The 25,944-nt window shown below is 35.5% G+C and overlaps 1 protein-coding gene across 1 annotated transcript in view; it reads left to right on the plus strand.

The window, feature by feature from the left end:
* The window catches only part of ITFG1 (integrin alpha FG-GAP repeat containing 1), a gene marked incomplete at its 3' end in the record, with an annotated part of 219,716 nt that overhangs the window by 97,180 nt on the left and 96,592 nt on the right, over window positions 1–25,944 (plus strand). Inside the window, exons 9-10 of the mRNA XM_084257596.1 lie at window positions 22,877–22,971; window positions 25,355–25,527. Coding sequence (XP_084113722.1) covers window positions 22,877–22,971; window positions 25,355–25,527 — 268 coding nt within the window. The remainder of the gene's footprint in view (window positions 1–22,876; window positions 22,972–25,354; window positions 25,528–25,944) is intronic.

The raw sequence follows: 25,944 nt of genomic DNA on the forward strand, positions 1-25,944 counted from the left end.
AGAAATCAAACGAATAATCAGTAACTACTATGAACAGTTATATGGAAACAAGTTTAACAATCTAGAGGAGATGGACAAATTCCTACAACTCTACAATCACCCAAAGCTAGATAAAGAAGAAATAGAACACCTAAACAGACCAATTACAATTAGCGAAATTGAAATGGTAATCAAAAACCTCCCCAAAAACAAAAGCCCAGGACCTGATGGATTTACAAATGAATTCTACCAAACATTCAGAGACGAATTAGTGCCTATCCTTCACAAACTCTTCCAAAAAATTGAGAAGGAAGGGACAATACCAAACACGTTCTATGAAGCCAACATTACACTAATACCAAAACCGAACAAGGACAACACAAAAAAGGAAAACTACAGGCCAATCTCCCTAATGAACACTGATGCAAAAATCCTCAATAAAATTTTAGCCATCAGAATCCAACAATGTATCCATAAGATAATTCACCACGACCAAGTAGGATTCATTCCAGGGACACAAGGATGGTTTAACATCCAAAAATCAATCAATGTTATCCAACACATCAACAAAAAGAAATATAAAAACCATATGATAATATCAATAGATGCTGAGAAAGCTTTCGACAAAGTGCAACACCCATTCATGATAAAAGCCCTTGAAATTCTTGGGATACAAGGAACATACCTCAACATCATAAAGGCCATCTATGACAAGCCAACAGCCAGTATCATTCTCAATGGTGAAAAGCTGAAAGCAATTCCATTAAGATCTGGAACAAGACAAGGATGTCCACTCTCACCACTGCTTTTCAATATAATACTGGAAGTCCTAGCCAGGGCAATAAGACAAGAGAAAGACATCCAAGGAATCCAAATAGGAAAAGAAGAAGTCAAACTATCACTATTTGCAGACGATATGATATTATACATAGAGAACCCCAAAAACTCCACAGAAAAGCTAATTCAACTCATCAATCAGTTCAGTAAAGTGGCAGGATACAAAATCAACACGCAAAAGTCAGTAGCCTTCCTATACACAAACAATAAATCTGAAGAAGAAGAAATCAAAAAAACCATCCCTTTTGTTATTGAAACAAAAAAAATCAAATATTTGGGAATAAATCTAACAAAAGAGGTAAAGGACCTATACAAAGAAAACTATAAAACACTGTTAAAAGAAATAGAAGAAGACACAAAGAAATGGAGAGACATCCCCTGCTCATGGATTGGAAGAATAAACATTATTAAAATGGCCATCCTTCCAAAAGCAATATACAGATTCAATGCTATTCCAATCAAAATTTCAATGTCATTCTTCAAAGAAATAGAACAATTATTGATGAAATTCATATGGAATCACAAAAAACCCCGAATAGCCAAAGCTCTCCTGAAAAAAAAGGAAGGGAATTGAGGCATCACACGCCCAGACTTCAAACTATACTACAAAGCCATAATCATCAAAACTGCATGGTATTGGAACAAGAACAGACATACAGACCAATGGAATCGAATAGAAAATCCAGAAATAAACCCACAGATTTATGGTCAACTAATCTTTGACAAAGGAGCAAAGAATATGCATTGGAGCAAAGAAAGTTTGTTCAATAAATGGTGCTGGGAAAACTGGGTCGCTACATGCAAAAGAATGAAGCTTGACCACTACCTCACACCATACACAAAAATCAACTCAAAATGGATTAAAGAACTAGACATAAGACCTGAAACCATAAAATATATAGAAGGAAATATAGGCGAAACACTATGTGATTTGCACATCAAAGACATCTTTACAGACACATCACCCAAAGCAGTGATAGTGAAGGCAAAGATAAACAGCTGGGACTACATTAAATTAAAGAGCTTCTGCACAGCAAAAGAGACAATAACAAAAACAAAGAGAAACCCCACCAACTGGGAGAACATTTTTGCACGCAACACTAATGATAAAGGACTGATCACAAAAATCTGCAAAGAGCTGATGAGACTCAACAACAACAAAGAAAATAATCCAGTCAAAAAATGGGCAGAAGAGCTAAAAAGAAACTTCTCTGAAGAGCAAATGCAAATGGCCAACAGGCATATGAAAAAATGTTCAACATCACTTGTCATCAGGGAAATGCAAATCAAAACTACCATGAGATACCATCTTACACCAGTGAGAATGGCACATATTGAAAAAACTAGCAACAACAAATGTTGGCGAGGGTGTGGAGAAAAAGGAACTCTTCTGCACTGTTGGTGGGAGTGCAAACTGGTCCAACCACTGTGGAAAGCTGTGTGGAGATTTCTGGACCTACTAAACATAGAGCTTCCATATGATCCAGCAATTCCACTCCTAGGTATTTACCCAAAGGACACAGAAACATCAATTCCAAAGAACACCTGCACCCCTATGTTTATAGCAGCACTGTTTACAATAGCTAAGCTTTGGAAACAACCCAAATGCCCAAAAATAGATGACTGGATCAAGAAGATGTGGTACATATATACCATGGAATATTACTCAGCATTCAAAAAAGATAAACACATGCAATTTGCAGCAACATGGATGGCGCTGGAAGGGATCATGCTCAGCGAAATAAGCCAGAAAGAAAAAGAAAAATACCGGATGGTCTCACTCATAGCAGGAATCTAGAAAACTTAAATAAGGGACCAGGAAAATGAATAACTATAAGAAAGTGAAAATCAAAATCAACAAAAAACTATGAACCAGAGACACTTTTAGGGGGGCGGGGGCGGGAGGGGAGGGATTGGGGTCAGAATGGGGGGGCTGCAATTGTATGGGGAATATAACAATAAAATTTATTATCTAATAAAAAAAAGATTTATTTATACATAAAAGAACTGGGGTACAGGCCAGAGTTGTGGGGGGTGAGAGGATTCACCAGAGACAGAGTGGGGAACAGAACAGGCAGTTGACCAAAATACACTGCTGAGAGGAGCAGCGGACAAGTCAGGAGAGGTCTGCTGCACCATGTGGGTAGCTCCCTGGCCGGGGATAGAACTGGTGCTGCCATGGCTGCAGTGAGCTTCATAGGTTGGTCTTAACCCCTGTGCCACCAGGGAGGCCCCCATCACGTATCTATTAAGCCTGTTACAACTCACCTATAACACTGAGTATATTTTGTCTTTAAATATTTGTCATGGACTTTAGCTTCACATAGATCTAAATTTAAATTTCAGTTCTGGGTAAGTTATTCAATATCTCTAACCAGCTATTCCTTATGTGTAATATGGGATTGTAGCTTGGTTTGTGATAAATATAAAATAGTTATATTTTAGGAGAATTAGTGTCTTGCACATTGTACCTGTTGAATAAATGTAGGTGCAATAATAATAGTAATAGGATATTTTAGACCATAGTTTTATGTCCTCTTTATTCAAAATTTGTTTCAAATCATAGAAGAGGAAAGGATTTTCTAGTGCAAAAGTATTTCTGGGACCTTCCTGGTGGCACAAGGGGTTAAGACACAACCTATGAAGCTCACTGCAGCCACTGCAGCACCGGTTCGATCCCTGGCCAGGGAGCAACCCATATGGTGCAGCAGACCTCTCCTGACTCCCCTGCTGCTACCCTCAGCAGTGTGTTTCAGTCGATCTGCCTATTCTGTTCCCTGCTCTGTCTCTGGTGAATTTCCTCACCCCCCCCACCTCTGGCCTGTACCCCAGTTCTTGTATGCATAAGTAAATAAATCTTTAAAAAAAATTTCCTTAGTCTTTCTCTTTCCCCCTTGCTGCTCTCTGAACACCTAAACTTTTCTTCCTCTTAACTGCTCAAAACCATCAAATCCCATGGAATCTTATCTCCTTTAGTTGACTTAAAGCTATCCTTTCCCAAGGATAATTCTTTAACTCATCTCTATCTTATCTTACTGAAAGATTACTGACTTTGGTAATCTATTCTTGTACCTCTTCAAACAGTTCTCCTCTCTGTAGTGCTACTTCTGCACACAAAAAAAAATTTGAAATACTAAAATCCTTAAATAACCCTCTATGTCCAGTGAAGCGATGCAGTCTTCACTGCAGTACATACCACGGCTTTTTAGATCTGATTTCTCTCTGTACATATCTACACCATGACTTTACAATTCCCCAAATATATCATACCTCTTTCTCTGTTTCCCTTCCAGGACTTTGTAGATGGGATTCTCTTTGCCTTGAATACCCTTCCTCCTGTATTTATCCAACTAATTCCTATTTCTCTTATACTTTCAAATATTTAACAATTTTTGAGGTATAATTTGCATACCATGGAAGTCTCCCATTATAACTGAAGAGTTCAATGAGTTTTAGCAAACTGATGAGTCATGCAACCTTGACCATAATCCCAATTTGGGAATATTTTGATTGACCCCAAAACACTGCCTTATGTCCAAAAATAGTCAGTCTCCACTCATAATTCCCAAACCCAGACAACTACTAACCTATTATTTTTTAAATTGTGGTTAAAATGTTCATCACAAAAATTTGCCATTTAGTAATTTGTAATGTACAATTCAGTAGCATAAATTACACTGTTGTGCAACCATCTCCACTTTCTACTTGCATAACTTTTTAATCACCCCAAAAAGAAACTCTATATAAATTCCTCCTTTCCCCCAACCTTTGATAATCTCAAGCCTACCTGCTGTCTCAATGAATTTGCCTATGTGAAGTCTCATAAAAGTGGAATCATGCAATATTTGTCCTTTTGTGTCTAGCGTGTTTCACTTCGCATAATGTTTTCAGGGTCTACCTAGGTTGTAACAGGTATCAAAATATTCCCTTTTTGATTAACCACTCATTATGCATTCCTCTGTTAATAATGAACTAGAGTCTGTTTTCACCTTTTAGCTATTGTGAATAATGCTGAAATGAACATCGACATTTAAGTATCTCTTTCAGTTCCTGCTTTCAATTCTTTTAAGTATGTACCTAGAAGTGGTATTGCTGTGTCATCAGTCAACCACTTAACTTTATCAGGAACCAAAAACTGTTTTACACAGCAGCTGTACCATTTTGCATTTCTACCAGTAATGTACTAAGATTTCAATTTCTCCACATCATTGCTAACATTTATATTATTACTATTGCCTTTCTAGTAAGTGGGAAATGGTATGTCATTTTAGTTTTCATTTGCACTCCTCTGATGACTAATGATGTTGAGCAAATTTTCCTGTGCTTATTGGCCGTTTGTATCTTTAGAAAAATGACTATTTCAAGCTTTTTTCTCAGTTTTAAATTGTTTGATTTTTTTGTGTTGAATTGTTGGAGATATATTCTGGGTATCAAACCCTTTATATTTATTTTTAAAGATATAAATTTAAATATATATGATCTGCAGATATTTTCTCCCATTCATAGGTTGTCTTTTTACTTTTATATAATGTCCTTTGATGTACAGGTTTTAATTTTCAGAAAGTCTGATTTATCTTTTTTCTTCTGTTTTTATTAAGACTCCATTACCAAATCCAAACTCATATAAAGATTTTCCTTAATGTTATAGTTTTGTAGTATTACCTCATACTTAGGCTGATCCATTTTGAGTTAATTTTTGTATTTGGTGTTAATCAGGCTCCACTTGATTTTTTTGCAGGTGGAAAGTCAGTAACATCTATCGAATAGATGAGACTTTCCCAGCAACCAGACTTGGCACCCTTGTCAATTGTTTAGATATGTTTATTTTTGAACTCTCTATTCTATTCTTCTGGTGTATGTTTCTGTTATGCTATTGTCATATTGTGAATTTTTTAATTTTTTATTTTAATTGGCATACAACATTCTATTCATTTTAGGTATACAACGTACTGATGTGATGTGTGTGTCTGTATATGTGTGTGTGTGTGTGTGTGTGTATTGCAAAATGATAACACATTTCGTTAACATCCTCAGTTACAAAATAATTCTTGTGTGATGAGAGCTTGTAAAATTACACTCTTAGCAACATTCAAATATATAATAAAATATTGTTAGCTCTAGACACCATGCTGAACATTAAATTCCCAAAACTTACTATAACTGGGAAGTTTATACCTGTTGATCACCTTCACCCATTATTCCCACACCCTCTGACGATCTCCAATCTATTCCTATATCACTGACTTAAAAATATCAGATTCCACAGATCAATGAGATCATACAATAGTTGTCCTTTCTCTGTATGATTATTTTCACTTTACATAATGCCCTCAAGTGCATCCATATTGACACAAATACTAAGATGTCCTTCTTTCTTGTTGCTGAATATTATTTCATTATGTATATATTACTATATATATTCACTGTTACTAGTATATCTGATTTAAAAAAACATAAAAAGAAATATATGTTATGTATATATACCAAATTTTCCTTTGCTATTCATCCATTAGTGGATAGTTGTTTCCATGTGTCAGCTCTTGTAAATAATAACTGCGCTGAACATTGGAGGAGCATTTATCTTTTCAAGTGAATGTTTCATTTTCTTTAGATAAATAACTAGAAGTGGGAGCATTAGGTCATGTGCAGTCCTAGTTTTAATTTTGGGGGAATTTCCATACTATTCTATTATGTTTAGTGGCCTTACCAAGATACATTCCTACCATCAGTGCGTAAAGTTTCCCTTTCTCCACATCCTTGCCAACACTTTCTTCTTGTCTTTTTGATACTTATTCTGCCAGGTGTGATGTGATATCTCATAGTGGTTTAGATTTGCTTTTCCCTGTTAATTGGTTATGTTGAGTACTTTTTGATGTAATTGTTGACCATTTGTGTTTTCTTTGTAAAATTGTCTATTAAATGTCTCTGACCATTTTTAGATTTTTTTTTCAGTTGAGTTGTATGAAATCTTTTATATGTTTTGCATATTAATCCCTGAATTTGAATATGATTTGCAAATATTTTATCTCATTCTATAGGTTGACTTTTTATTTTATTGATGATTTCCTTTGCTCTACAGAAGATTCTTAATATATTCCCAATTATTTTTGCCTTTGTTGCTTTTGCTTTTGGTGACACATTGAAAGGATTATTACTTTTAAAGTTTTCATTATACGTCACTAATGTGTAGAAGCACAACCAAATTTTCTGTGTTTAACTTGTACCTTTTAACGCCACTGAATTCATTTATTATTACATCTACTACATATAGTGATAGATACATTCTTGTGGGTCTTCTACATTTTGTCTTTTGGGATTATATCATCTGCAATTAGATATAGTTTTATTTCTCCTTTTCTAATTTGGGTGTCATAATTTATTTCTTTTCTTATATAATTGCCCTGGCTAGAACTTCCAGAACAATTTTGGATAATATTGGTGAAAGTGGACATCATTGCCTCACTGCTGAACTCAGAAAATATCTTCAGTATTTCATCACTATTTTGTTAGTATGGACTTTTCTTAAATACATTTTTTTTTTTTGCTGTGATATATATTCTTTAACTCAAAGTGAACCAACAGTAATACACCATAATTTCTTATTTTGATACTCACAATAGTCACCCATTTTATTACACTACTTTTTGTTATAAACTACAGAAGGCTTGGTCACATATCTAAAAATTTTCCCAGGCCTTATTATAATATTGCACAGTGCAGTTGCTACATGGTAAGCTAGTGTTATGTAGAAATAACAGCAAAAATAAACCAAAGGAAATAGCCACAAATCTAAAATTGTTAAACAGTTAACAATTCAAACTTAGCAAGTATCTTTTGTCTTGTTGAGAAAGTTCCCTAATTTTCCTAGTTTTGTGAGAGATTTTATCAAAAAAGAGTGTTAGATTTTTTTTAAATGCCTCTTTTCGGTTACATGAGATGGTAATAGGGTTATTTATCCTTCATTCTTTTACTGTAATGTATTACTTTAATTGACTTACATTTTAAAAGGACAGATTTATTAGGAAAAGGCGAAAGAAAAAGTGACACCTGCATAGTCACAGGCAAGCAGGGAGGAGATCTGCCTAAATTGATTTTCTTATGATGAGTCACCCTTGCAATACTGGGGTAAATTCCACTTAGTCATGGTGTATAATCATTTTAATATGCTGCTATTTTTGGTAGTATTTTATTGAGGAATTTTACATAAGTAACCATAAGGCATATTGGTCTATAATTTTCCTTTGATGTCTTTATCTGACTTTGATATTAGAGAGCAATGCTATCTTCATAGAATGAGTGAGAAAGTATTCCTTCTTTTATTTTTTGGAAAGTTTGAGAATTTGGTATAATTCTTCTTTAAGTATTAGTAGAATTCAATGAAGAAGTTGCATGTTTAGACTTTCCTTAGTCCGCAAGATTTTGTAATGATTCAATGTCTTGTTATAGGTCTGTTGACAGTTTCTAATGCTTCTTATAACAGTTTAAGTAATTTGTATTTTTCTTTTTTTTAGTAATTTGTATTTTTCTAGGATTTTTTCCATTTTATCAAGGATAGTTGGTTAGTTGGAAATGTCCATATTGTTTTCTTATACTGCTTTTATTGCTCTAAAGGCAGTAGTAATACACCCACTTTCACTTCTCATTTTAGTGATTTGCTGACATCACTTGATCAGCTTTATGTCTATACTTTTGCCTGTTTTAGAAATTTTATACAAGTGCAATTATACAACATTTTTTTTTAAAGATTTATTTATTTATTTATTTATTTATGCACGCACTGGGTACAGTCAGAAGCGCGGGAGGGTGAGAGAATTCACCAGAGCCAGAGTGAGGAGCAGAGCAGGCAGAAGGACCGAAGTACACTGCTGAGGGGAGCAGCGGGCCGCAGGAGAGGTCTGCGCGCCATGTGGGACCCTCCCCTGGTGGCCGGGGAGCAGCCGGGGAACGAACCGGCGTTGCAGAGGCTGTGGGCAACTTCGCAACCCAGTGCTCAACCGCTGTGCCAACGGGGAGGCCCTGTACAACATTTTTGACTTCTTTCAGCTAACATCGTGTTTGTGAAATTCATTTATATTATATTATGTGCTAGTAACTTGTTTCATTTTATCACTGAGTAGTAGTCCATTGTTTGAGTTTGCAACATTTACTGTCACCCTTTAATGAACATTTTATTGTGCTTCTGGTCTGGAGCTATTATGAATAATATTGCTTTAAACATTTGCTTAAAATACTTTATTTAGACACAGTTTCACTTTCTCTCATTTATAACTGTGAGTGAAATTACTAGATCTTTATATGTTGTAGGACTTCATCACATACAAATCTGATATCATATATATCATTTATAAATCTTTATCCCAGTTTATGATTTATCTTTTTATTTCCCTAATAGTCTTTTGAAAAACAAAAGTTTTAAACTTTTCTGAGGTCCACTTTATCAGTTTTTTCTTTTAGTGTCATATCTAAGAAACCTTTGCCTAACTCAAGGGCAGAAAGATCTGTTTCCTTCTGTAAGTTTTCTACTTTTATCTTTTATTATTTAGAACTATGATTCATTTCAAACTGCTAATTTTATTTTTTTTTTTATTTTATTCATCTGATAGTGGTTTACAGCGTTGTTTGTGATTAAAAGTTATAGGGGTTGGTTGTTACCATACCACACCCTCCACCAGAACATTCACAGTCTTCCTTCCCTATTCCATTGTGCTCCCTCTCCATTGTTTTCTGACCCTCCCATCCTTCCCCTTCTGGTAGCTTCAGTTCTACACTCAGATTCTAGGGTTTATGATTGGTTTGGCTTTATCCCATCCTTTGTTTCTCTGTTTTCCACATATAAGTGATACTATCTGGCATTTGTCTTTCTCTTTCTGACTTATGTCACTTACAGTAATCCTTTCCAGTTATACCCATGTTGTCACAAATGACAAACACCTTTTTCATAGCTAAGTAGTATTCCATTATGTGTATTTATAGCACAGTCTCCTGATCCACTTATCTGGGGGTACTTAGGTAGTTTCCATGGGTAAGCTACTAATTTTAAGTAAATTATTGAGTGTTAAGTATTATCAATATTTATTTTTCTCAACAAAAAACATTGTATTATTTGGAATATTTTCTAATCATAATTTTTCTTTACATGGAAAGTATCATACACTTATGACATACTTCATTTCATAAAATTAAACCCATTCAGAGATTATGCTTATTTTGATTGTTTTCTATAACTGCAGGATAAGTAAGAAGAAAACTGTAGTAATTTCTTTGTTGTCAGAAATTACATAGACCCAAATGTCAGCATTATAATCCATCTGACAGTTCTTACCCACATAAAGATGTATAATTTGCCTAGAAACAGGGCTTCTGGAAATGAGTCATTGACCAAAAAAATTTTTTGAAATTATTACACTCTAGTTTTTTTTTAAGATTCATGGAACCTGTTTGAGTATTTAATAATATAAGACAAAAGGTTTTCTGTAACTATAAATCATCATGTAGGGAAATGGCCATAATTTATCAAGAAAGTAAGAAAAAGTATACTCCTGTGTTAAACAGAATATCTTTGGGTTTTTTTGTTTGTTTGTTTTAATGATTTATTTATGCATACAAGAACTGGGGTACAGGCCAATGGTGCAGGAGGTGAGAGGATTCACCAGAGAGAGAGTGGGGAACAGAACAGGTGGATTGACTGAAATACACTGCTGAAGGGAGCAGCAGACAAGACAGGAGAGGTCTGCTGCTCCATCTGGGTCACCTCCCTGGCCGGGGATCAAACTTGTGCTGCAGTGGCTGCAAATAAATTCATAGTGTTGTGCCTTAACCCCTTGTGCCACCAGGGAGGCTAAAGAGAATATCTTTGAATGGGAGAAATATTAGAGGACTTAGCAAAATCAGTGATTAACTTCATGGACTAGAATACAATTGAAAGTTTTCATCAATTAACACTATCATTTACAATATCTACTGGTGAGTCAATATGGCAATGTGAATGTATGTCTTGAATGTTATTGTGTTTTTCTAAATTAATAAGATCTGTTTAATCTACAGTGAAGCCATCCAGGTGTGGATATCACAATTCATTGACTTTTGAATCTCAGTTCAGGTTTATGTGTTTTCATTTTAATATTGCTTAGTAAATACCAGTCAAAGATGAAGGATACATTAACTTTCCTGTTCAAGAAGCAAAGTGGGGCAATCCCTTAAGACAATAGGAGGTTTCTTGTCCACTATGCTCTTTTATAAATTAGGAAACTGTGTGTAGGTAATAAAGCAATTTTTCTATGGTCCTTAAAAGAGAGTTCTTGGTATGAATCCCAGCTCCTCTCCATGTATGAACTTATGAAAGTTACTTGACCATTTAATATTGTGGTTAATACAGTAATAGATTTTGCTAAGTGAAAAAATTGTAGAGCAAATGTTCTTTTTTCTTTTATCTGACCAATTCAGTATAAGATGAAAAATCATATTTAAGGATGTGTTCTCCATACTGGCCATCCCTTTAAATCCAGAAAAGAAGCAGCACTCCCCAGCTGTTTGCTATAGCTCCAATTCTGCTTGAACACTTCAGAACTACTTGTCAGTTTCAGTAAAGGAAAGATACAGCCTTGGATAATAAACAGATATATTTGAATCACTGGTTTACCTTCCACTTCACTGGCTTTTTGCCTGGGTGATTAATTCACCAAGTATCGGAGTCCTCAACTGTAAAATAAGACTATTACTTTCTGTTATTTTCTTCACAGCTTTGATCAAAATTAAATATGATAGTGGATACTAGGGAACCTCAACACATAAAGAAGTTACCTGTTCTCTTCCCCTCTCCCCCAACATACTTCTCCTGTGTATGGGACTGGGACATTTTCTGTTTATGAAAATTGAGATAACTAGATGTCTATTTTCTCCTCTTCTGTGTTTCTTTTGCAGTGCTATGAACACAACTGAAATGTGTTTATAATGTGATAGTAAATGATTTTTCAATCACCTTATAGATGTGTAATCCCATATATTGCTCTGATACCTTTGGATAAACTGCTGCTGTAATGCAGATGGTAGCTGAAAAATCTTGCATTAATATTCTGAGGTTGTACAATAACTTATTCCTAATTAATTAAATGAATACCTGGTTCTTGCCATTCATAAATGATAACCATTCCTAACTAGAACCTGCATGGTTAAAGGAACATAAGACTAGGGTAAAATATTGGTTCTTCATCTCTATGTAACCTGGACAATTTAACCTCTCTGAACCTTAATTTTCTTGTCTGTAAAATGATGAAAGTAAAGGATATAATTTCTTGGTCTTCAGTATTCATACCATTGTATGATTTAAAATTGGTGGGAAGTTAATCAAGTCAAAGCTGATTATTATATTCTATTGTTTGTTACTTGAAGGGATTGTGTATGGTATGTTAGTGGATGTTAACTAGACCTACTGCAGTGATTATTTAGCAATATATAGTAATATTGAACCATTATGTTGTCTACTTTATAGTAGTACTTAAAAAATGTATAAGAGTAAGAGTAATAATAATAAGAGTAAACTGCTGATGTTTAATTCAAATCATGAGAATATTTGAATTAAACATCAGTAGTTTACTCTTAGGTAAATTTTTTTATTTTTAATTAAAGTCAATGAAATAATTGCAGAGATCACAGCTGCCATAGAATTCATCATTCACCTTGCTTATGAACTTACCAACCTCATAAAATTTGAGACTATTTCCCCTTTACAAAGATGGATAATAAAGATTTTAATCTTAAAAATAAGTATCTTGTGAGAATTAGAAATCAGTTATTTGTTTCATGTATTTCAATCTTTTAGTAAGAAATTAACAGTCTACAAGTAAAATAAGAATCCATCCAGAGCTAGAAAAAGGCAACACTGTTTCAGGAATTTCAAAAGATCCAAAAGAATTGTTTTTTTTTTGTTTGTTGTTTGTTTGTTTTTCATATTATAAGGGGGGTCTAAAAAGGGTTGCTGAACACCAGCAAGGTATCTAAGAATTCAACTTAATTCCGATATTATTTTCTGGCAGATAGTATCAGGCAAAGGGCTCAGTCTCATAAGTCCACCCTTCACTTCAGACTCCTCTCACAAGCCCAGATTGTTAGCTATGCTTCTGACCAACTCTTTATAAATCACAAGTTCTGGCAACACCGTCCTTGACTCAGTTAATTTTCTAAAATGGCTCAGAGAACTCAGGAAACCTGTCCACCCATTATATTACTGATTTGTTACAAAGGATACTACAGGATACTAAACAGTCAGATGAAGAAATACAGGGGGCAAGAAGTTTGGGATGTGACATGATTGCACATGGAGGTGTTCTGGTTCTCAACTTGAACACTATCCTTCTGGATCTTTAAGCATGATGGATTAGCTCATCCATCGGTAATGATTCAACCCCGGGAAATCAGGGGACTTAGCTGAAAGTTCCAATCACCTCTTCAGAGCAACCTGCCCCATCTTTAGCTGCTTGCCAAAATCACCTTTATCAACTTCAGCCCCATTATAGTTGTGATGTTTAAGGTCATGTTAGGAGTAAGACACCTATTTAACTTGAGACTTTTAAGCATTTTCAGGAACGACTACTGGATACTGAATATGATGCCCAAACATGCTGTTGTTATTCTTATCAATAGGAAATTCCAAAGTTTTTAAAAATTTTGAACCAAGAATAGCATTTGAAGACCTAATACATATGAAAAAAATATTTGGGCCAACTACATGGATGAATGGGTGGGTTAGTGGGTGGGTGGGTGGGTGGGTGGATGGATGGACAGATGGCTATTAAGTAAATTGCAGTATCTCAGGGGCAAAAGGTGACCTGAGACCCTGAGGGCCTGGTGGGCATTTGTAAAAATTATATTTTCGACTGCTTTCATAGCTGACGTAAATAAATCATGACTATCCCTCAGTGGAAATTATAACAACTTTATGAAGGGAATGAAGATGTTTATCTTCTGGTGAAAAGTGCTAATTGACTATATTGATTATGTAGCCAAAATGACATAAAACTTCTGAAATACTTTACACACTGAAATTTCAAAATTATCATGACTACTTTTTTCAAAAAATATTTCAAATTAGTTTGCATATTTCTGAAATTTTTAAATACTTTTTAACTACCCATGGTTATTAACAATGTTTATTTAAAATACTACCAGTTATAAAAGGATCTCGAAGGTGAATTTCCCAAAGGTACATATTTCTCTCTTTTTTTTTAAGATTTATTTATTTATGCATACAAGAACTAGGGTACAGGCCAGAGGTGCGGGGAGGGTGAGAGGATTCACCAGAGACAGAGTGGGGAGTAGAACAGGTGGATATACTGAAATGTACTGTTAAGGGGAGCAGCGGACAAGACAGAAGAGGTCTGCTGTGCCATGTGGGTCGGCTCCCTGGCTGGGGAGTGAACTCGTGCTGCAGTGGCTGTTGATAGCTTCATAGTTCTGCATCTTAACCCCTTTAGCCACCAGGGAGGCCACCCAAAGGTACATATTTCAATGAAAGATATATAAGCAGATATTGCAGGTAAACCTTATTAATGATTGTTACAATGTCCATTTTAATCAGAACCATTTCTGCCCTTTTTGGAATTACACCTCACTCCTGCTCTACTGGAGAAACTAAATGACTGTAGTTTCCCTGCTGTTTTGGAGCAGTGACTCTTGGCTTACGTAAAAGTAGCTTTCTTTGACATTGTTATATCAATATTTGACACCTTCGAGTGTTCATCATCTTAACAGTAAGTACTGTTTATTAAATTTGTATGTGCTAAGCACTGTGCAAAGGGCAGTGGCTAAGAATATATAATCTCTGAAGCCAGACTTCCTGGATTGTGTTCTGGCTCTGCCTCTTATTAGCAGTCATGGACAAGTTACTTGACATTTCATACCTCTTTCTTCTTCTGTTAAGTTGAAGTAATAATATAGGATAACAACACAGTAAGCGTTATTATGAAGATTAAAGAAAATAATGCATAAAACTTGTAACCGCTTGAACACAGTAAACATTCAATGAATGCTTACTAGTATCACTATAATCATTTACAAGAATTTTTTTGAGTAATGTGTTTATTTTACAGTAAAGAAGCTAAATAGGGCCTCCCTGGTGGCATAAGAGGTTAAGACGCCACCTACGAAGCTTACTGCAGCCACTGCAGCACGAGTTTGATCCCCCGCCAGGGAGCTACCCACATGGCACAGCAGACCTCTCCTGCCTTGCCCACTGCTCCCCTCAGCAGTGTATTTCAGTCAGTCTGCCTGTTCTGCGTCCTACTCTGTCTCTGGTGAATCCTCTCACCCCCCACACCTCTGGCCTGTACCCCAGTTCTTGCATCAATAAATAAATCTTTTTAAAAAAATTGAATCTAAGCTAAATAATGTTAAGTAATTAAGAGTAATTCTTTATTCTGACAAGGTTTTACTAGACTTATGCTACATCACAAGGGGGGCAGCACTGAAAGGGAAATTTTCCAGGCTGATGCAGGGAGCTAGGAAAGGGTTTTTAATTGGTGGGTCTATCAGACTGGGCAGAGGGGAGCAGCAACATAGCATGTTGTAAGCAGGACCACCCTGGGGCATGTGTGAAGGGATTACTTGCATCACAGGTTACCTGTTTCATTAGCTTCTTAAGTCTCCACCCAGAACTCTGTGTTTTAGCATGCTAATGGGGCCTTGGTCACTTGCGGTCTAAGTCACATTTCTTTCATTATCTGTGGGATGGGGAGGAATTGTGTTGTGACACAATCATTTGTAAGGATATGGCATCCTTTGTCTAAGTATGGTGGCTTTGGTCAGTCAAGTGAGATAGCTTGCTTAAACAAGATACTGGGCGACAACCTGCCAGCTCCTGATTTAGTTCATCTGTTTAAACAGGATGTTGGGCAACTCCATCCTGCAAATGTACAATTTAATTCACCTAGGCTATCACATTTGCAAGGCATCTTTCAGCAATAGCCATCAGGAATATTTTTTAACTGAAGCGCCATATATTTGTCATAAATTAGGTCTCATATCCTCCCCAGAGGGGATCCAAGGAGAAGCACAAGTGCCTTGAGGCACAGCACAGTGTCAGAGGTAAGGCTTGTCCAGGAGGAGCTGGAGTCACAGCCACCTTCTCTGTGACTGCCACAGATGAAGTCTCTGCTGGCTTGCCTGACACCAGAGCCTTCTGTGAGGACATGATACCATGGACAGCTTCCCAGCAGCCATCTAGAGCACAGGAGTAATTGTGGAGAGCATGTGGCTGGGGCTCACAGTGAGCTTAGGAGGGGGCTGAGTTTGCTTGGTGCCCTCCTGGCACCACAGTTGCACCTTCCCCTGCAAGCCATGCCCAGATGCCCAGGTCCACAGCAGCAGGTAGCAGATACCATCTTTCCTCTATGCTGAATGGCACTTGTGCCATCTAAACACTTAAAGAAAAAATAAAGATTTATTTCTTACAGGACCTGGTAATCACATAACACCCCTGGGGCCATACAGTGAGGTCACTAGTAACTAGTACCAGAGAGTATTTGATGCTCTTTTGCAGAGCAAGAGAGGAGAGAGCAAGGGAGAGGATAGGAAAGGACTGGAAATAGAGCTGCTAGCTAGCTTGTCCTGCTTTTATGGGGGGCGGAGGGAGTTAGGGGGACTGGAGTTTTGAAGACTCACTTTTTATTGGTGAATTTAAAACACAAAATTAAGAATTTAAAGCTTGAGAAGAAAAAAAGGGATTGATCCAAATGATCACTTATTGAAATAAATTGAGATATCTAAACCAGCACAGTAGGAGCTGGTTTTGTAGTTGGCAACATGTTTATTCAAAATAACTCTATTTGAAGTGGATATCTCAGCAATCAAAGTTTAAGTCAGCATTTGCATTACAAAAAGAGAAAACCTATCTATAAGAACTGCTAGCAAGCAATAGAGACTTGAACCCAGGTGCTTTTTTGTTGTGGGGAGAAGATCAGGGTGAGACCTGAGGCACAGGGATGAAAGAATTCACCAGAGACAGAGTGGAGATCAGAACAGGTGGATTTCTTGAAATTCCCTGCTAAGAGGAGCAGCGGGTGAGGCGGGAGTCTGTGAATAAAGGAGTATTTGATGCTCTTTTTTATACTGTGTTGGTGGGCTTTCTGACTTGGGGCACCAGTTTGCACCAGTTATCTGCTGGGATATCTGGTCTCTGGTCCTGGCCTATGACACAGAAACATGTTCTGTCCTCTGCTTCTGCATTTCCGAAGCTGCCCTGGATTTTCTGGTCATGGTGGTCGGGTTTATGGCCTTGTTCCCAAGGCAGCTTTATCTATTCCCTTATCCCAGCCTCCCAAACCTGTCTGCTGGGTTAGGAGTGGGGGCTTATAATTTAATCTTACTCAGTTGTATCCTGACAATTCTGACACCTAAATTCTTGTTTTTAAGCTGTACTGTTGTTTTAGTGGAAATGGACTCCATAGCTATTGGAATGTCATACTTGGAATCTCACGTTTTCATTTTATAGATGGAAAAACCTGTATAGGCCAAGCATCATAGTAACTTAACTATCTGAAAAGCAAACTCTTTCCCATTCCAATTTTTAACCTTTCAACTACCCCCAAGAATATCACATTTTTGGGTACATTCTTTGGGACAGCTTTCATTAGAAGAATTTTTATCCTGACCTCTGCCCAAATAAACAAAATACTGAATTATTAGCATTTAATTAAGCTTTTGAGTATAAGATTTCATTCTTATATAAACTAATTTTGCTTGTACTCTTTATTTTATGCCTCCTATTATCAAAACAAGAGTTGAGCCATTTTACTGCCCTTTAGCTTAAGTGTGGATTTTTATGTTTAAATAAATTTCTGTTCTTCTAATGTTAAGGTCTTATTTCAGATGCAGAATTATACTAATAGAAGAGACTAGCAGCTGCCTCTCCCCTATGGGGTAGGCAGTAATAAGTGTATTAAGTAAAAAATAGGATTTTTTTTAGGTTTCTTGTTTATTTTTGGAATTCAAATTATAGGTTTGACTTAGCGGGTAATTTGTCTTAATGGGTTCTTTATTAGTAGGATTAAAGACCATTGAAATCTTTCATTTAAATGAACTAATCTTAAAATAATCCCACACATGCAATTTCATGTTATATTGAAAGCACTCAGAAGGCAATAGACAAAGTAGTACTCTAAATATTACTCAGTGAAAAATAAGGAGAGTGTTTAAAGTAAGCTAATCAGTTGTACAACAAGTAGAATAGACATAAATCTTTTTCTGCTATTTGCATATATGATTTTAAATAATATATGGTTAGATTTTTAAAGATAGACCCAAAATATTAAATCATTCTTAATAGGAATATTTCTGTTCATTTCATATGATATATGAAAATTATTTTAAAAATTATACTGTGTCCATGCATAGTTAAATAAACATGGTATTCACTTTTGGTAAGGAAAGCTAAAAAGAATTGTAACTTCACAACACTTTTTTAAATTTATCTAAAACAATAGACATAGAGCTTCATATTTAATCATAAGAAACTTAACAATAATGTAGTCCAGTATTCCTCTCCTCGCCCTCATCCAAACTTTAAAAGGTAAAATTATAAGGCCATTGCAGTGTAGAATGTTTATGAGACATTTCCATCATCGTGTACATACTTACCAATAGTACTTGTTGATCCTGGACTGAAATTGGGCTTCTTTACCCCCTTTTACTCCCTACTCACTAAAAATCAGTTTTTATCTCTATGTAAATATTACAGAGACCAGAGGAAACTCAGAACAGGGAGTAAAATAGGTCCTGGCTTGGCTTTATAAAAATCTTAATTAGGAAAAAAATCATTGAGCCATAGTAGTCAAAGTATCAGTATTTTCAGCAAAACTTCAGCAAAGCATTAGTAGATAAGTACTCTGAAGTTATTATTGAAGCCTGAGATAAATTTAGGGATTGAGATTATGAGGAAAAATATTTTATCATTTCAATAACAGCAATAAATAGAATTGACAGGGGGCCTCCCTGGTGGCGCAAGGGATTAAGACTCAACCTATAAAGCTATCCTGCAGCCACCACAGCATGAGTTCGATCCCCAACCAGGGAGCTACACACATGGCGCAGCAGACCTCTCCTCACTGTCCTGCTGCTCTCCTCAGCAGTGTGTTTCAGTAGATCCTCCTGTTCTGTTCCCCACTCTGTCTCTGCTGAATCCTCTCACCCCCGCCCCCCACACCTCTGGCCTATACCCCAGTTCTTGTATGCATAAATAAATAAATCTTTAAAAAAAAATAGAATTGACAGGAGGGAAGAATGTCATTATGAAAGTCTTATTTCACTACCAACTGTTCACAGAGCCTATACTTACATTAATGCAAATTTGGTAAATATTTCTTTTGGTTCCACCTTGCATTTCAGGTATTACCCTGTTAGTAATCAGCAACATCTTAAAGAATAACTGTTTTCTAGTATGATCATGTGCATACTCTTAGAATATTTGTTTGTCATAAAAATTCTGTTATGACCCTGGCACTTTGTAGAATTGTCTTTAATCATGTAAGTAAATATTAATATCATATTTATAAGAGTATAAATGAATATTTAACCTTATACTATTTAACATCTAAAGCAAAATAACTAAACTGATGTACATGTTAATTCTGTCATTTATATCATTTGCAAGTGAATATTTTAAAGAATTTATACTTTCCACATGGTAATGTGATATATTTCTGTGCCAGTAATTCTCTTGCATTACCACTTGACAAAAACAAAGCAAAAAACCCAATCAAAAAATGGGCAGAAGACCTAAAAAGACACTTCTCCAAAGAGGAAATATAAATGTCCAACACGGATATGAAAAAATGTTCTATATCACTTATTATCAGCAAAATGCACATCAAAACCATAGTGTAATACCACCTCACACCTGTGAGAATGGCCCATATTTAAAAAAAAAAAAAGAACAGAAACAACAAATGCTGGTGAGGATGTGGTGAAAAAGGACCCCCCTTACACTGGTGGGAGTGTAAAGTGATTTAGCCACCTATGGAAAGATGTGTGGAGCTTCCTCAAAACACTAAAATTGGATCTACCATATGACTCAGCAATTCCACTCCTAGGAATCTCCCCAAAGAATATGAAAATACTTATCCAAAAGGAAACATGCACTCCTGTATTTATTGCAGCACTATTTACAGTAGTCAAGATATGGAAACAACCTAAATGCCCCAAAACAGGAGAATGGATTAAAAAAAGATGTGGTATATATACACAATGGAATAATACTCAGCAATCAAAAAAAATGACCTCATTCATGCCATTCATGGCAACATAGAGGGAACTAGAAGGGATTATGCTAAGCAAAATAAATCAGAAGGTAAAAGATAAATATCAGATGATTTCCCTTATATGCATAATATAGAGAAGCCAATGGATCAGAAAAAAAGACAGAACTTGCAAGCTGATCATAGATCTGAGGCATTCAGCAGAAGAGGGAAAGGGAGAGAGATCAAAATAGGAGTAGCAGCACAAGGGACTGTCGTGATGGATCATGGATGCTGTGGTGGTGGGAGAATTACAGGAACTACAACTGAGGGGAGGAATCAAATACTGTCCAAAAACTAACAACAATGTAAGAAAATAAATAAATTTTTAAAAATATATTAATGGTGCTAAAACAGCCAAATTCCCCAAAGAATATACAGATTCAGAGCAATCCCTATTAAACTTTTGATAACATTCTTCAAACAATATAATAAACATTACTGAAATTTATATAGAGCCATGGAAGACCCAAATAGACAAATCAATCCTTCTAAAAAGGGGAAGAACAGTGGTATCACACTCCTGCACTTCAAACTATACTCTCAATAAAATGCAAGAGTAATCAAAAGAGAATGTTACTGAAATAAAAGTAAATATGCAGACCAATGCAATAGAAATAAACCCAACACTTATATGAGCAATTAATCTATCAGTTAATTTATAAAAACAACCTAAGTGCCCAAGGACAAGTGAATGGATTAAAAAGATGTGATATATATGCACAATAAGATACTACTTAGCTATAAAAAGAAAAAGATGACATATTGCCATTTTAGACAACATTGATGATTGATGGAACTGCTGCGTAACTATCAGTTAAGGTCTCTTTAAAAGGAATAGTGTTGGTAAAACTGGACAGCAACATGCAAAATATAAACAAGACCACTGCCTCACACCTACAAAATTTAAAAAGTATTAAAGTCTTGTATGTAAGACCTGAAACCATAAAGTACTTAAATGAAAACAGAAGCAAATAATTCTATGTCATTAGCATCAAAAATGTCTTTGGGGACTCAACTGCAACAACTAGAGAAATGAAAGTTAAAATAAACAAATGGAACTCCCTCAAACTATAAAGTGTCTGTACAGCAAAAGAAACTACCATTAAAATGAAAAGACTCCTTACTGCCTGGTTGAAAATATTTGCACATTATGCATATGACAAAAGGCTAGTATCATAAAGAACTCATACAACTCAAAAAGAGCAACAATGAAAACCCCAATCAAAAAGTGGGCATAAAAACAAAATCAAAGAAGACATACAGATGGCCAACAGGCACATGATAAAAAAAAAATTTATAATTATCATCAGGAAATGGAAATGCAAACATATCCACAGTGAAATCCCATCTCACAACCGTGAGAATGGCCCATATCAAAATGTCCAGAAATAACAAGTATTGGCAAAGATGAAGAGAAAAAGGAACTTTGTACCCTGTTGTTGAGTATGTAGAATGATTCAGCCTATATGAAAACAGTATGAATGTTTCTTTAAGTATTATCTACCATGTGATCCAGCAATTCTGCTCTTAGGTATCCACACAACAGATGCAAAGACACTAATTGGAAGGGATATATGCACTCCTCTGCTCACTGCAGCATTATTTATAGTAGCCAATTTATAAAAACAACCTAAGTGCCCAAGGACAAGTGAATGGATTAAAAAGATGTGATATATATGCACAATAAGATACTACTTAGCTATAAAAAGAAAAAGATGACATATTGCCATTTTAGACAACATTGATGATTGATGGAACTGGAGGGAATTTTGTTCAATGAAGTAAGTCAGAATGGGAAAGTCAAATACCAGATAGTTTCATTTATATGTGGAACACAGAGAAACAAAACAAAACTAAAAATAAACCCTCAAAATCAAACTGAAGCACTGAGACTACTTGTGGGGCCAGGTGGAAGGAAAAGGTGAAGAACAAGGCATGGAGGGCCAGTGAAGTACAATCCAGGGTTATGGTGGTAGATACGGTGTGGTAACAGACAAATGAAGAAGTATAATCCTATACTTCTGAATCATATACAGTGTTGTAAACCAACCTTACCTCAATTTTAAAAAAATAGAAAAACAGTCTTGATACAGAGAGCTGATTGGTTCTGAATGCCAGAGTCAGGGATTACAACGTGAGCAAAATGGGCAGATTTGGTCAAAAGGTACAAATTTTCAGTTATAAAATAAATAAAGGGATATTATATACAGCGTGATGACTATAGTTAATATTACTGTATAGTGTATTTAAACTTTGCTGAAAGAGTAGGTCTTAAAAGTTCTGATCACAAGGAAAAGAATTTGTAACTATGTATTTATGTTGTATACATGAAACCAATATAATATGTCAATTATGTATCAATTAAAAATACATATATGAAAAGATAAATGTAAGGACACAATTAAAATAAGCATTATAATAATGGCTTACCACTAACTTGCTTACTCTTCTTCTGTGGCAACAATAATAATTATGTAAATGAGTCAAAAGCTGTATTTCTTAAGATTAATGATTTTAATATTAAAGGCTGGAATGGGGTCTTTTCCATCACTGGATAAATATTTAATCACAAGAATGTGTGCAATTTAAAACAAGACATAGGCCACAGAATAGGTAGCAAGGGCCAGAATAATTTTTTTATATTGAATCAAAAGCATCAAATACTTCAGTTTTATCTGTATTGATAAGGATTTTGAACAATAGGAAATTAACCTGTGAAACAAGAACACATAATTTTGTGGCTGTTGATGTACTCTTGAAGTTTCTTTTGGCAGATGGAGATGGACACATGGATCATTTACTGCCAGGCTGTGAAGATAAAAACTGCCAAAAAAGCATCATCTATTTGCTTAAATCTGGAACAAAAGAGGTATGTAAACTGGTTTTAATATAAATAATTATGTGCTTGAAAAATATTTTCAGCGGTTAGAAAAGTTATCCAAAGAATCAGAACAGAGAGAAACCAAAAATAAATTAACTTCTTCATTTTAATTTAATGGGATGTATTTAAATCTAACTTTTAGGGTTTGTTGCAGGGACACAAGTACTCTTTATAATCATTTTTGGTAAAGGATACTCCCTTGATCCAGATTAAGTGGTCTGTTTGCATTTTACATGCTGAGTAAAGTATACTATAACTATAAAAAATATTTCATATAGAACATACCTGTTTTCATGTGTGTTATCTAGACCTATTTCATTTTCTTTTTTTTTTTTTTTATACAAGCACTGGGTACAGTCAGAAGCGTGGGAGGGTGAGGGAATTCACCAGAGCCAGAGCAGGGAACAGAATAGGCAGACTGACGAAATACACTGCTGAGGGGAGCAGCGGGCGCGGCAGGAGAGGTCTGTGCGCCATGTGGGACCCTCGCCTGCAGCCGGGGATCGAACTGGTGCTGCAGAGGCTGTGTGCAACTTTGCAGCCCAGCACTCAACTGCTGCACCACCAGGGGAGGCCCCTATTTCATTTTCTTATATTGAGTTTTTACCTATAGCTTATGAATAAACAATTTAGAATCTGATTATCATAGGGAAGAATTAATATGGAAATTAAAGGTTGTGACATTGAGAATTTTCCCATATTGATAACACCTAAAAGGAAACCAGTAATGTAGTGGTTTTTTATAATGGTTTTCTCTGTATCTAGAGAAAAACTAATAAAAAATTAGTTTTATATTCTTTTTCAAGGTAATAAATAATATTGTAACATGTAAATTTCTATAGCCCTTATAGTTAGGAACCATCACATTTTGTACTAAGACACTAAGAAAACAATTCCTCATAACAACCTGTATTCTGTGTGAATGACTATAATTCTGTATGAATGTAGGAGTGACTATTTTGAGTCACTGAAAACATTAGGTCAAGTAACATCTCATCGTTGGTTATCAGGGATAAGTAAACCTAATAATTATAGCCTGTCTACAAGTGACAGAGTACTTTGAGAATATTTTCAAATTATATAGTCATTTCTCTCTGGTAAGATAAATGTCACAGTTCTTTGGTGACTGTTAAGGATGTCGCATTATATGAAAAATCATTTTACTTTTTAGACCTTAATGCATTTACCTTAACCGAATACTTTATCCTCATTAATAAACTGTCAACCTCTTCAGAAATCTGTAGTAACTTGGCATTTTGTTAAATTTTCCATCTTCTTCCAAAACAAAACCAACAATTTTTTTCAAAGTTAAATGAAATATGAAAACATTTTAATGATACTTAATGCTTTTCTACTATAAGATTGAAAAATTGATCAAAGATGTAAATCAGTTTTTTAGAACAGCTCCTTTTCCTGTAAATATGTCTTTATTATTAAGCTATTTTTTCCCTTAGCAAATTATGCCTTCTTTGGATAATCTATAAAATGTTGGGGATATTTGTATATTAAACTATTTTTCAAGAAGCTGTTTTTAATGTAGTTTGGCATAGAGCCATATAAATTAGTCACCTGCTTATAAAAAAGATAAGTCTGATAGTTGACCTCCTGCTAATTATGGGCACATCTACACTTTTGTGGCATGATTTCTACTCTTCAGATTTTTCAGATTATTCAAAGAAATAGAGTTGGTCATTCAGAAGAGAAGGGATTTCCAAAAGTTCATTTTGAAATCAACCCATTCTCTCAGTTCTCTTTATTATGATCATATAGAAATAAAGAATGTAGTGAAAATGTGGCTTCCAGCTGTTTTGATAATAACGCTCATTCTCCTGGGCAGGCAGAGCTTGCCAGGCTTGGTAGTGTCTGCAAAGCCTCAGAGCTGCTTGTCTCTGAGGAGAGTGACTAAGGTCCGCCTCATGCACAGCAGGAGAACAAGGGAGATGACATAGTCTAACTTTCTTTTTGAGTTGGTCATGCTAAAAGTACATCCGTATTAGATGATATTCCAGTTTGCTCTAGTTTTTTGAAAATTCATTTGAGGCTATATTTCTACTCGACACATGTTTTTAAATGGTCAATTCAACTATCTGATAACTAATATCAGTTAAATCCTTAAATTCTATATTTCTAGGACAGACCTAAGACAAATAGTTGTGCCAGTTGAAAGAAAGATGAATGATATGTTTTAAAGACTTTTGTCTCCAGCGTGTTAGCCATGTGTCCATCAAAGTAAATTATTATACCCTAATATATTGTAGAGTTAAAGAGCTCAAGTAAAATGATGTTTAGCTTGAGAACTTCTAATGGGTCATTTGTTTTGCAAGTGGTGAATTTTCTTCTAAAATGTAATCTTTTTCCTCTAAATCCATAGTGGGTTCCAGTCCTACAGGATTTCAGCAATAAGGGCACACTTTGGGGCTTTGTACCATTTGTGCACGAACAGCGACCTACTGAAATACCAATTCCAATCACCCTTCATATTGGAGACTACAATATGGATGGCTATCCTGACGCTCTTGCCATCCTGAAGAATACGTCTGGAAGGTACGGAAATTAAGAAAAGTCAGTATTTGTGAAGTTTTCACTGTGACATTTTGCAACAAGAAATAGCACCTAAATTTGGCTTCTACCCATTAAATAAGGAATACCATGAGCTCACTTAGTGCTTCTTTACATTGTCCCTGAACTTCTCCCAGCTGTTTTTTTTTTTTTTATAAATTTTATTGTTATATTCCCCATACAATTGCAGCCCCCCCATTCTGACCCCAATCCCTCCCCTCCTGCCCCCGCCCCCCTAAAAGTGTCTCTGGTTCATAGTTTTTTGTTGATTTTGATTTTCACTTTCTTATAGTTATTCATTTTCCTGGTCCCTTATTTAAGTTTTCTAGATTCCTGCTATGAGTGAGACCATCCGGTATTTTTCTTTTTCTTTTTGGCTTATTTCGCTGAGCATGATCCCTT

Source organism: Talpa europaea (assembly GCF_964194135.1).
Source record: "Talpa europaea genome assembly, chromosome: 16".
In the NCBI taxonomy this organism is placed as follows: Eukaryota; Metazoa; Chordata; class Mammalia; order Eulipotyphla; family Talpidae; genus Talpa; species Talpa europaea.